Source organism: Gopherus evgoodei, unplaced genomic scaffold (assembly GCF_007399415.2).
Source record: "Gopherus evgoodei ecotype Sinaloan lineage unplaced genomic scaffold, rGopEvg1_v1.p scaffold_52_arrow_ctg1, whole genome shotgun sequence".
In the NCBI taxonomy this organism is placed as follows: domain Eukaryota; kingdom Metazoa; phylum Chordata; order Testudines; family Testudinidae; genus Gopherus; species Gopherus evgoodei.
Window position 1 is genome coordinate 408,679 of NW_022060073.1, and position 11,679 is coordinate 420,357.

Here is an 11,679-nt window from a genome sequence, read left to right on the forward strand (position 1 = left end):
GTCAGACCACAAACCCCACCATGGTCCCCGAGGGGGGCCAGAGCCTAGCCTGCCCTTCTCAGTGCATGGCTGAAGCTGCTGTGGAGGCTGCATCTCCACGATGTCCTGGGCAAAGCTCCGTCACCTGCCCTGGTCTGGCTCTGACTGACTGCAAAAGGAGAGCCCCCAGCCTGCCAGAGGTGGGGGGCTGCCCAGACCAGGAGTGGCCCTGCCTAGCTGCCACTGGATGCCGACTCCCTCAGCCTCAGGAGAAAAGCAAGGGCCATGGCCAACCGTTCCCCATGAGAGGTTTAATGGGGATGAGGGAAGCAGATAGCAGCCACCCCCCAATGCGCCAGTTCCAGGATCAGCCCTGCTGGCTGGGGCATTTCAGGCTCTTGCAAAGGCCCTGAGTCTCTTGTGGCAGCACAGGGCCTCCTGCCTGTCACCCTGAGCCTCTGGCTTGGCTCGTGTGCTCCAAGCCAAGTCCATGGTACCCCTGCCAGCTGGGCAGCTCTCTACTCCGTGACCTCAGGGCTGACGTTCACCAGCAGCATGTCATGGCCGCGCCGGACCAGCAGAGCCAGGCTGTTCTGCGTCCGCACGGCCTCGTAGATGTCCTCGGCACGCCGCACTGCCTGCCCGTTGATCTCCTGCACAACATCACCCGCCTTCAGGCCTGCCCTGGCAAGAGAGCAGACACCAGCATGCTGGGGCCCGACAGTGATGCATGCAGACCCTCTCTCCCCACAGAGCCCTGCCCCAGGCAGACGGGGATGGGGGCATGGCCCGCCTAGAACAGTTGGCTGGCTCTGGGTTGTGGCTCTCCTGGGAAAGCTGCAGTGTATTGACATGAGTGCAGCCCTCCGGGCACGGATGGGGTTAACCCCCTCAGGAACACACTGGCTGCTGGTGCAGGCTGCCTGGGGGTAGGGGATGGGCAGAGTCCACAGTGAGCACCCCACGTTCTGAGCCCCAACCCCCCACAGCAGCTAGCACCAGGACCCTCCCCCTGCAGCACTTACTGATGGGCGGGGGATCCAATGATCACCTTGTGGATCAGGACCCCGTACGAGACATCAGGGAAGCTGGAGTCTCGCAGCTTCAGCTCGGCCAGGATACTGCAGAGAGAGAGAGCGCGTCACTGAAACATTACCCAGCCAGAGGGCCCTGGCCAGGGGTTCAGGACACCATGTCCCAGCCTCACTGGGCAATCAGCTCCTCGTGGGGAACAGAGCACGAAGCCCCAGGTGGGACTTTGCCCAACCCTACGACCTGGGAGAGAGAGGTAGGATCAGGCAGGACAGGCTGCCTCGCCCCAGCCACACTGAGGGGACAAGGAAACAGAGTCCCTGCCCCGCCCTGTGTGCCCCCTGGCACCCAGCAGCAGACCAGTTCCCCAAGGACAAGGCAGCCAGAAGAGAACGTGGGAGACGCGAGGCAGGATCAGAGCCAGCCTGCACCCAGCCCAGTCTCCCATCCCTGAGAACAGCCAGCAGCAGCCATCGCCGCCCTGCCATAGGGAGGCCAGGTTAACCTGCCCCAGGAAAGTCCCCTCCTGACCTGGCAGCGGGCAGGTTCTAGTTCTGCCACACTCATTACTGCTCAGCAGGTGCTACTCTAACGCTGAGCTGGGCCACTGTCTCCTGCCCCGCTCCAGGATTCAGCCCGGCTTCCCCAAGGGAAAGCAGACTTGCCAGCACACCGACGCCATCTCCTGGACGCCAAGAGATGTAGTTTAAGAAATCCACCACCACCATTAACCCCCGATTCCAGGAGACAAAGTGGCATCCCCGCTTCCAGAACCCCAAGAAGGGGATGAAAAAGACCAAGGGCACCAAGCGGGATCCTCAGGCCTATCTGGAAGCAGGACTCAAGATCAGAGCGTGAGCTCACAGTGAAGGCAACAGCACCTGTCTCCATCCCCAGGGGGGAAGACGCCTGCTGGCTCATGCTGTGGCACTGTTTTGTTGGCCCACTGCATTACTAATCCCACTAACAGACTGAGCCAGCCAGGCAGCGACAGACCCACCAAGTCCCTTATGCGGCTGAGCCTGAAAGCTGCAGCCTGCCAAGACACTTGGAGGCTCAGCGGACGCACACAGGTATTCATTCCAGTGCCACCCTTCGGAGCACGGCCAGGTGCTGCCTGCCTATGGCATCCCGGAGCATGCGGTAGAGCAGGGCGTGGGGAATGCAGAACCCCGGTCCCAAATGCAGAGTGATTCTCTGCGTGGGTTTCTGGGGGTGGGGTGAGGGGTGACAGGCTCCCTTCTCCATCTTGCTTTCCTGAGACACTGGCCCCCGGGAAAGCCCTGGAAACATCTTCTGGCCCCAGACTCAGGACACATACCTGGGGGTCAGCGTTAGCATCATCACCCCAATGTAGCGGCGCTTCATCTCCGTGCTGCCAAACCAGGAGCCTGCAAGAGGAAAGGGAACCAGGTCTAGGGTGCCCAAGAAAGGACCTGTACGAGCAACCTCCGTTACCCTCCAAAGCACAAGGCCAGTCCAGCTGGGTCACTCCTCAACCTGCTTACCCAGGAGAAAACCACGCTCCACCCCCAGACTGCAGCCTGCCAGTTCCATCCACACCCCTATCCCATACAGGGCAAGTATCATGTGGAGACACAGCAGCTGGGGGCTGGGAGAGCAGGGACATCCCAGATCATTGCCAACATCCTAACTGCAGCTGCTCTGCCATCCGGACCCACTACACACAGACTGGTGCAGCCTGGATTCTGGTCCAGGCCCTGAGTAGATCCCCAGAGCACCCTGCCAACCCATAGGCAGAGAGAGACCCAAAGTCAGAGTTTAAGGCCAGAAAGGACCCTCGGATCAATCTAGTCTGACCACGTGTACATCAAAGGCCACTGAATTTCAGTCAGTAACCCCTGCATCGAGCCCAAGAGCCTGTATACATGAAGGGCTACTGAGCCAGACCAACGATCCGCCTAGCTCAGTATCCTGAGTTCTGACACTGACTGGTGCCAGATGCTTCAAAGGGAACAAACAGAACAAGGCAATTAACAAGGGACACATCCCCTGTCATCCAGTCCCAGCTTCAGGCAGTCAGAGGCTAGGGACATCCAGAGCAAAAGGCTGCGTCCCTGCCCATCTTGGCTAATAGCCATTGATGGACCTATCCTCCAGGAACTTACCTAACTCTTTTTTGAACCCTGTTACACTTTTGGCCTTCACAAAATCTAGTGGCAACAAGTTCTACAGGTTAACTATGTGCTGTGTGAAGGAAATACTTTATATTTGTTTTAAACCTGCTGCCAATTAATTTAATTGGGTAACTCCTGGTTCTTGCATTATGTGAAGGGGTAAATAATGCTTTCTTATTCACCTTCTCCACACCATTCATGATTTTATAGACCTCTGTCACATCCCTCTCAATCTTCTTTTTTCTAAGATAAACAGTCAGAGTCTTTTTAATCTCTCATATGGAAGCTGTTCCATACCCCTATGCTGACTTTCTCTGTACCTTTTCGAATTCTAATGTATTATTTTTGAGATGGAGCAACCAGAACTGCATGCAATATTCAGGGTGTGGGCAAACCATGAATTTGATAGTGGTATTATGATATTCTCTGTTTTATTATCTATCCCTTTCCTAATGGCTCCTATCAGCATTAGTTTTTTTAACTGCCACTGCACATTGAGTGGATGTTTTCAGAGAATTATCCACAGTGACTCCCAAGATCTCTTTTTTGAATGGTAACAGCTAATTTAGACCCCATCATTGTATATGTAGAGTTGGGATGATGTTTTCTAAGGTGCATCGCTTTGATTTATCAACAATGAATTTAAGCTGCTACTTTGTTGCCACCCAGTTTTGTGAGATTTTAACTTTGTAACTCTTCAGTCTACTCTGGCCCTATCCTGGGTAATTTTGTATCTCTGCAAACTTTCCGCCTCACTGTTCACCCTCGTTTTCCAGATCATTTACAAATACGCTGAACAGCACGGGTCCCAGTACAGAATCTGGGGACCACTGATTACCTCTCTCCATTCCAAAAACTGACCATTTATTCCTACCCTGTTTCCTGTCTTTTAACCAGTTACTGATCTGTGAGAGCACCTTCCCTCCTATCCCGTGGCAGCTTATTTTGCTTAAGAGCCTATGGCGAGGGACCCTGTCAAAGGCTTTCTGAAAGTCCAAGTACACTATAGCCACTGGATCACCCTTGTCCGCATGTTGACCCCTCAAAGAATTCTAGTAGATTGGTGAGTCATGATTTCCCTTTACAAAATCTGGTGACTTTTCCCTCAACAAATTGTGTTCATCTCTGTGTCCGATAATTCTGTTCTTTAGTACAGTTTCAACCAGTTTGCCTGGCACCGAAGTTAGGCTTACCAGCCTGTAATTCCAGGATTGCCTCTGGAGCCTTTTTTAAATATTAGTATCACGTTGGCAATCCTCCAATCATCTGGTACAGAAGCTGATATAAGCAATAGGTTAGATACCCCAATTAGCAGTTTTGCAATTTCGTGTTTCAATTTATTCAGAACTCTTGCATGAATCCCATCTGGTCCTGGTGATTTATTAATGTTTAAGTGATCAGTCTGTTTCAAAACCTCCTACTGACAGCTCAGTTGGGGAGGGATAGCTCAGTGGTTTGAGCATTGGCCTGCTAAACCCAGGGTTAAGAGCTCAATCCTTGAGGGGGCCACTTAGGGATTTGGGGATTGGTCCTGCTCTGAGCAGGGGGTTGGACTAGACACCTCCTGAGGTTCCTTCCAGCCCTGATATTCTAGGATTCAATCTGGGACAGTTCCTCAGATTTGTCATCTACAAAGAATGGCTCCATGTTGGAATCCCCCTCACATGCAGACCAGTGCAGGGTTCATTTAGCTGTTCTGCAATGGCTTTATCGTCCTTGAGTGCTCCTCTAGCACTTTGCTTGACCAGTGACCCCACTGATTGTTTGGCAGACTTCCTGCTTCTAATGCGCTTACATTTTTTGCTGTTTGTTTTTGAGTCTTTTGCTAGTTGCTCTACAAATTCTTCAGGCCTGCCCAGTTGTACTCTGTGTTTGACAAAGGCACCATGTCTGGATTTGCAGACAGCAAGTGATGGAGAATCCACCGCTTCCCTTGGGAGGATTTTTTTTTTAATCTGAACTTGTCTGGCTTCAACTTCCAGCCCCTGGTTCCTATTCTGCCTGTGTCCACTAGATTAAAGAGCCGGTTAGTGCCTGGTATTTGCTCCCTGTGCACGTGCCTAGCCACTAATTGGGTTACCTGTATTTATTGCCTTTATAAAGAGCTCAGTTTGTTTAACTTACGTCTCTCACTGCAGGGCATGTTCTCCAGCCCTCAAACCATCTGTGGCTCTACTCTGCACCAGCTCCAATTTTTTGATGTCCTGTTTAAAATGTGGGCACCAGAACTGAATGCAACATTTCAGTATTGGCCCCAGCAGCCCTTTTGGAGCCCCGGGGTGCCAATTATCCAGCCTGCTGCTTTGAAAGAGGTTCTCCCCAGCAGCCACTGCTTAACATCCTCCTGACTGGTGAGTTAAGTCTCAGAGGGGTTACATCCAGACAGCATGGGCTGAGTGTCTCTTTCCTATTGGTCCACATAGGCGCCAGGGAGCAGGTAGGCACTCATGGCCTCTTACCACTCAGTCCCCTCAGACCAGGATGGGAGAGTTCCCTGGCCCCCGAGCCCTGGCCCCTTTGCAGTTGGGGCACAGTTGCTAGAGCCTGAACAGCAGAACTGCATTGCCTTTCCTCAGAAGACAGATGGGCCCCGGCTCCCTTCTCCAGAACCCAGCTGTGCTCAGGCACCTCTCCCTGGCTCCATCCCTTCTGGCCCCACTGCGACCATAGCTGAGAAGAGGAGAACCAGTCTGCAGTGGAGGGGTGATGGGGCTAACCCAGAGAGATGGTGTCTCTGCCTGGAAGGGAACCTCAAGGCTTTTCCCTTGGACTCTGACATGCCAGGAAGAGATTGAGAGCCAGTCCTCTGCCAGGGATAGATGAGTGACAGCCCTAGCAAGGAGTCTGTAGTGGGTGCTCCTATCCCCCCAGCTCTGCTCCTCTCCCTTTGCCTGTATCTCTCCTGCACCAGCTCACTCACTCTTGCGCTGCTCCTCCTTCTGCAAGAATTCCCGCAGCCGGTCTGAGGGGATGGCGAAGGAGATACCCGAAGTCACCTTCATTGTGTTCACCCCAATCACCTCGCCGTCCTGCCGAGAGACTGTCACCATGCAAGCCAAGCAGGGCACCAGCCTGCCCCACTGCCATCCCTCCTGCCCCCCAGTTTGCCCCCTTGCAAGGAGAAGAGGGACATGGCGCCCAGCAGGGCACAAGCCCAGCCCATCCAGGCTTTCACCAATTTGCTCCCAACACACGCTTGGCTGGGGGTGGGTCAGGTGGTGATACTCTCTCAGAGGTGAGCAAGACCCACTGGCTGTGGGAGCCATGCAGCCCTTCCTCTGTGCCTTATAAGCACCAGTCTCCAGTCCAGTTATCCCCAGGCTTGGAGTGTGACTCCATTCTGGTCAGAGCCCCCTGGGCAGTGGGCAGGGCCTGGGAGATGAGCAGGTTGGGTCAAGCTGCTGCCTCACCCGTCCCACCAAGGGTCTGAGCCAGTGCTCCCAGTGGAGTACGAAGGGACCCAACTGCCCCATCTCTGTCCTCCCTCCTGGCAGCATGAGGTGGACACCCCCCTTCCACAGAGCAAATGAAATAGGGCTGGAGCACCCAGCCCAAACGGGCACCACGTTCCCTCCCAGAAATGGCTAACACCCAAATGGCAGCACTTACCAGGTTGACGAGGGGACCCCCTGAGTTCCCAAACTACAGCAGGAGAGAGAGGGGGAGAGTCAGACCCCAGCAGCGACATTCCCACTGGGGGGCAGAGACAAACCCCGGAGAACCTGGGGTAGTCAGTAACAGGGGCAGTGAACACAGCCCCTGGGAAAAATAACCCAGATCTCCTGCCTCGCACCTCATCCTGCTTTCCAGCTCATTCTACAAGGTACCTGCCAAAACCTCCATACATGCAGGCCCCCTTCCCCAGCTCCCCCCTCCACCCCAAACAGCAGCAAAATTCTTCTGGATGTACAATATGGTGGCTTCAGTGAGGCCCACCCGCTCCCTTCCCCAGCGCCCCCCGCCCGCCCCCTCCCCCCTTACATCTATGGCGGCGTCAGTCTGGATGTACTCCATGTTGGAATCGGCCAGGCCCAGCTCCTGGCTGCCACGCTGGGCAGAGCTGACGATGCCGGAGGTGATGGTGTTCTGCAGAGCAAAAGGGCTGCCCATAGCCACAACAAACTCACCTTGACGCACCTCTGAGGAACGGCCCAAAGGTAGTGTGGGCAGAGGTTGCTGGGGGGAGAGAGAGAGACAGGTCAGCACAGCTCCAGGGAATGCCCTGCGGGCAGCCAGCGCAGGGCCATTGCAGCAGCAGCAGGCTGAGAACTCCCAGCCCTCTGGACAGATGAGGCCAAGAAGAAAAGGCTACTAGCCCCTGGCTGCGCACCAGGCTCCCCACACACCTTGGGGTTGATTTTGATAGTGGCAATATCTGCCACCTGGTCGACCTGACGGACCACGGCATCGTAGAGCTCTCCGCTAGCCAACTTCACCCGCACTCGCCGCCGATTCGCCACCACGTGGGCATTGGTCACGATAAGGCCATCCGGGGACACTACAAAGCCAGAGCCATTGGAGATGGGCACCTCCCGGCCTGAGAAGGGATGCCTGCAGGACAAGAGCCAGAGGTAGCTGTGGGGAGAGCCAGGATCAGCGCCGGGGGGAAGGCACCCACCTCAGTTATCTGCAACCCCTTTAGTCAAGGCACAGGCCCCCTTCCTTAGTGTTCACAGATGACACTAAGCTGGGAGGGGTGGTAGATACGCTGGAGGGTAGAGATAGGATCCAGAGTGACCTAGACAAATTAGAGGATTAGGCCAAAATAAATCTGGTGAAATTCAACAAGGACAACTGCAGAGTCCTGCACTTAGGATGGAAGAATCCTATTCACTGTTACAGACTAGGGACCGAATGACTAGGCAGCAGTTCTGCAGAAAAGGACCTGGGGATCACAGTGGACGAGAAGCTGGATATGAGTCAACAGTGTGCCCTGGTTGCCAGGAAGGCCAATGGCATTTTGGGCTGTATAAGTAGGGGCATTGCCAGCAGATCGAGGGACATGATCATTCCCCTCTATTCAACACTGGTGAGGCCTCATCTGGAGTACTGTGTCCAGTTGTGGGCCCCACACTACAAGAAGAATGTGGAAAAATTGGAAAGAGTCCAGCGGAGGGCAACAAAAATGATTAGGGGTCTGGAGCACATGACTTATGAGAAGAGGCTGAGGGAACTGGGATTGTTTAGTCTGCAGAAGAGAGGAGTGAGGGGTGATTTGATAGCTGCTTTCAACTACCTGAAGGGAGGTTTCAAAGAGGATGGATCTAGACTGTTTTCAGTGGTACCTGATGACAGAACAAGGAGCGATGGTCTCAAGTTGCAGTGGGGGAGGTTTAGGCTGGATATTAGGAAACACTATTTCACTAGGAGGTTGATGAAGCATTGGAATGGGTTACCTAGGGAGGCGGTGGAATCTCCTTCCTTAAAGGTGTTTAAGGTCAGGCTTACAAAGCCCTGGTTGGGATGATTCAGTTGGGAATTGGCCCTGCTTTGAGCAGGGGGTTGGACTAGATACCTCCTGAGGTCCCTTCCAACCCTGATATTCTCTGATTCCTCCCTGTCAGCAACCTCTCCCCCCTGCTAGGACACACACCTCCTTTCTGATCTGAGCACCTGCCCAGGGGCCAGGCCCATCCCACTAGTCAGACACAGCTCCAAACCAAGGCTCTCTCCAGTGGATGTGGGATAGGATCTCTGGGGGCAGGGCCAATGGGTCAGTACCTGCCCAGGATCTTGATGCAGAGTGCGCCAGATTTTTCTCGGGGGCAAGGATCAGTACCAGGACTCGGTATCAGAAGAATGAGTCAGTACCAGGGTGACAGGTTGGTACAGGATGAGGGGGACCTGACGGGTCAGTGCTGGGGGGGAACGACGTGCACGAGGTTGGCGAGCATGGCAGGGACAGAGGAGTGCAAGGCTGGTGGGTTGGTACCTGGATAGATCAGTACTGGAATGGGGGGGGGGGGGAGCTGAGGTTGATGGATCAGTGCCAGGGGCAGGGAGAGTGAGGCTGACGGGTCGGTACTTGGACCTGTGGGTACTGGGGAGCAGCGCAAATGGGTGAGTACCAGGGTGGGGTTGGTGGCAGGGCTGACAGGTGGGTACTGGGGGGAGGGGGCGGTATTGGGGGGAGTGTCAGGGTGACAGGTCAGTATCTGTAAAGCAGCATGAGGGCAGTAATGGGGGGGGCGCCAGGGGAGCGGACGTGTCAGTATCAAGGAGGGGTTCGGTACTGGGGGGGAGGTTGGACAGGGGGGTCTCAGTATCTGCCCAGGATCTCGATGTAGACCAGCGCGGAGGCGGTACCAAGGGGAGGGATCGGGTCAGTACCCGGGGGTGGGGGGAGATCGGGTCAGTACCTGCCCAGGATCTCGATGTAGACCAGCGCGGGGGTGGTACCGGGGGGGGGGGGGGTTCGGTTCGGTACCTGGCGAGGGTGGGGGGTTTGGGTCAGTACCTGCCCAGGATCTCGATGTAGACCAGCGTGGGGGCGTTAGATGTTGGCATAGAAAGTACGCTTATTAAGTTTGCAGACGATACCAAACTGGGAAGGATTGCAACTGCTTTGGAGGACAGGGTCAAAATTCAAAACGATCTGAACAAATTGGAGAAATGGTCTCATGTAAACAGGATGAAGTTCAATAAAGATAAATGCAAAGTGCTCCACTTAGGAAGGAACAATCAGTTTCACACATACAGAATGGGAAGAGACTGTCTAGGAAGGAGTATGGCAGAAAGAGATCTAGGGGTCATAGTGGACCACAAGCTTAATATGAGTCAACAGTGTGATACAGTTGCAAAAAAAGCAAACGTGATTCTGGGATGCATTAACAGGTGTGTTGTAAACAAGACACGAGAAGTCATTCTTCCGCTTTACTCTGCGCTGGTTAGGCATCAACTGGAGTATTGTGTCCAGTTCTGGGCACCGCATTTCAAGAAAGATGTGGAGAAATTGGAGAGGGTCCAGAGAAGAGCAACAAGAATGATTAAAGGTCTTGAGAACATGACCTATGAAGGAAGGCTGAAGGAATTGGGTTTGTTTAGTTTGGAAAAGAGAAGACTGAGAGGGGACCTGATAGCAGTTTTCAGGTATCTAAGAGGGTGTCATCAGGAGGAGGGAGAAAACTTGTTCACCTTAGCCTCCAATGGTAGAACAAGAAGCAATGGGCTTAAACTGCAGCAAGGGAGATTTAGGTTGGACATTAGGAAAAAGTTCCTAACTGTCAGGGTGGTTAAACACTGGAATAAATTGCCTAGGGAGGTTGTGGAATCTCCATCTGTGGAGATATTTAAGAGTAGGTTAGATAAATGTCTATCAGGGATGGTCTAGACAGTATTTGGTCCTGCCATGAGGGCAGGGGACTGGATTCGATGACCTCTCGAGGTCCCTTCCAGTCCTAGAGTCTATGAGTTACTGGGGGGGAGGGACTGGGTCAGTACCTGGGGGGGGGTTCAGTTCAGTACCCAGCGGGGGTGGGGGGAGATCGGGTCGGTACCTGCCCAGGATCTCGATGTAGACCAGCGCGGGGGCGGTACCGGGGGGGGATCGGGTCGGTACCGCGGGGGGGGGGGATCGGGTCGGTACCTGCCCAGGATCTCGATGTAGACCAGCGCGGGGGCGGTACCGGGGGGGGGTCGGGTCGGTACCGCGGGGGGGGGGTTGGGTCGGTACCCGGGGGGGGGGGTTCGGTACCTGCCCAGGATCTCGATGTAGACCAGCGCGGGGGCGGTTTTCTCCACCACGTCGGCGATGAAGTTGAAGGCGGCGCGGGCGGAGCCGGGGGGCGGCGCGGGGGGAACCGGCACCGCGGCGCGGACCCGAGGGAGCAGCGCGGGCGGGTCCCGGTCCCGGCTCCGGTCCCAGAGCAGCAGCAGCAGCGCCCCGGCCCCGGCCCCCGCCAGCGCCCAGCGGGCCCGGCCCCCGGGGGGGGGCGGCGGGGGCTCCGCGCGGGGCGGGCAGGGAGCGGCCGCCAGACCCCGGACCGGCCCCGCCACCCGCCTCAGCCCCAGCAGGGCCCAGCCCCGCCAGGCCGCTCGCACGCCCAGCGCCCAGGCCGCCGCCATTCTGCGCGCCGCGCGGGGCGGGCCGGGAGATGGAGTCCCGCGCGGGGCGGGCCGGGAGCGAGGCGCGGGGCGGGCCGGGAGATGGAGTCCCGCGCGGGGCATGCCGGGAGCGAGGCGCGGGGCGGGCCGGGAGATGGAGTCCCGCGCGGGGCGGGCCGGGAGATGGAGTCCCGCGCGGGGCATGCCGGGAGCGAGGCGCGGGGCGGGCCGGGAGATGGAGTCCCGCGCGGGGCATGCCGGGAGCGAGGCGCGGGGCGGGCCGGGAGATGGAGTCCCGCGCGGGGCGGGCCGGGAGCGAGGCGCGGGGTGGGCAGGGAGATAGAGTCCCGCGCGGGGCATGCCGGGAGCGAGGCGCGGGGCATGCCGGGAGATGGAGTCCCGCGGGGGGCGGGCCGGGAGCGAGGCACGGGGCATGCCGGGAGATGAGTCCCGCGCGGGGCATGCCGGGAGCGAGACGCGGGGCATG

At 56.5% G+C, this 11,679-nt stretch overlaps 1 protein-coding gene across 1 annotated transcript; it reads right to left on the reverse strand.

Annotated features, from left to right (window-relative positions):
* Positions 1-270: 270 nt before the first annotated feature.
* Positions 271-11,678, reverse strand: HTRA2 (HtrA serine peptidase 2). The gene is made up of 8 exons (XM_030547078.1): positions 10,843-11,678; positions 7,496-7,700; positions 7,131-7,325; positions 6,759-6,791; positions 6,070-6,178; positions 2,333-2,402; positions 1,005-1,100; positions 271-663 (listed from the first exon to the last, which is right to left on the reverse strand). The coding sequence occupies exons 1-8, from the start codon at positions 11,676-11,678 to the stop codon at positions 498-500; spliced, it is 1,710 nt and encodes a 569-aa protein (XP_030402938.1). The 3' UTR covers positions 271-497.
* Between the last annotated feature and the right edge of the window lies 1 nt (position 11,679).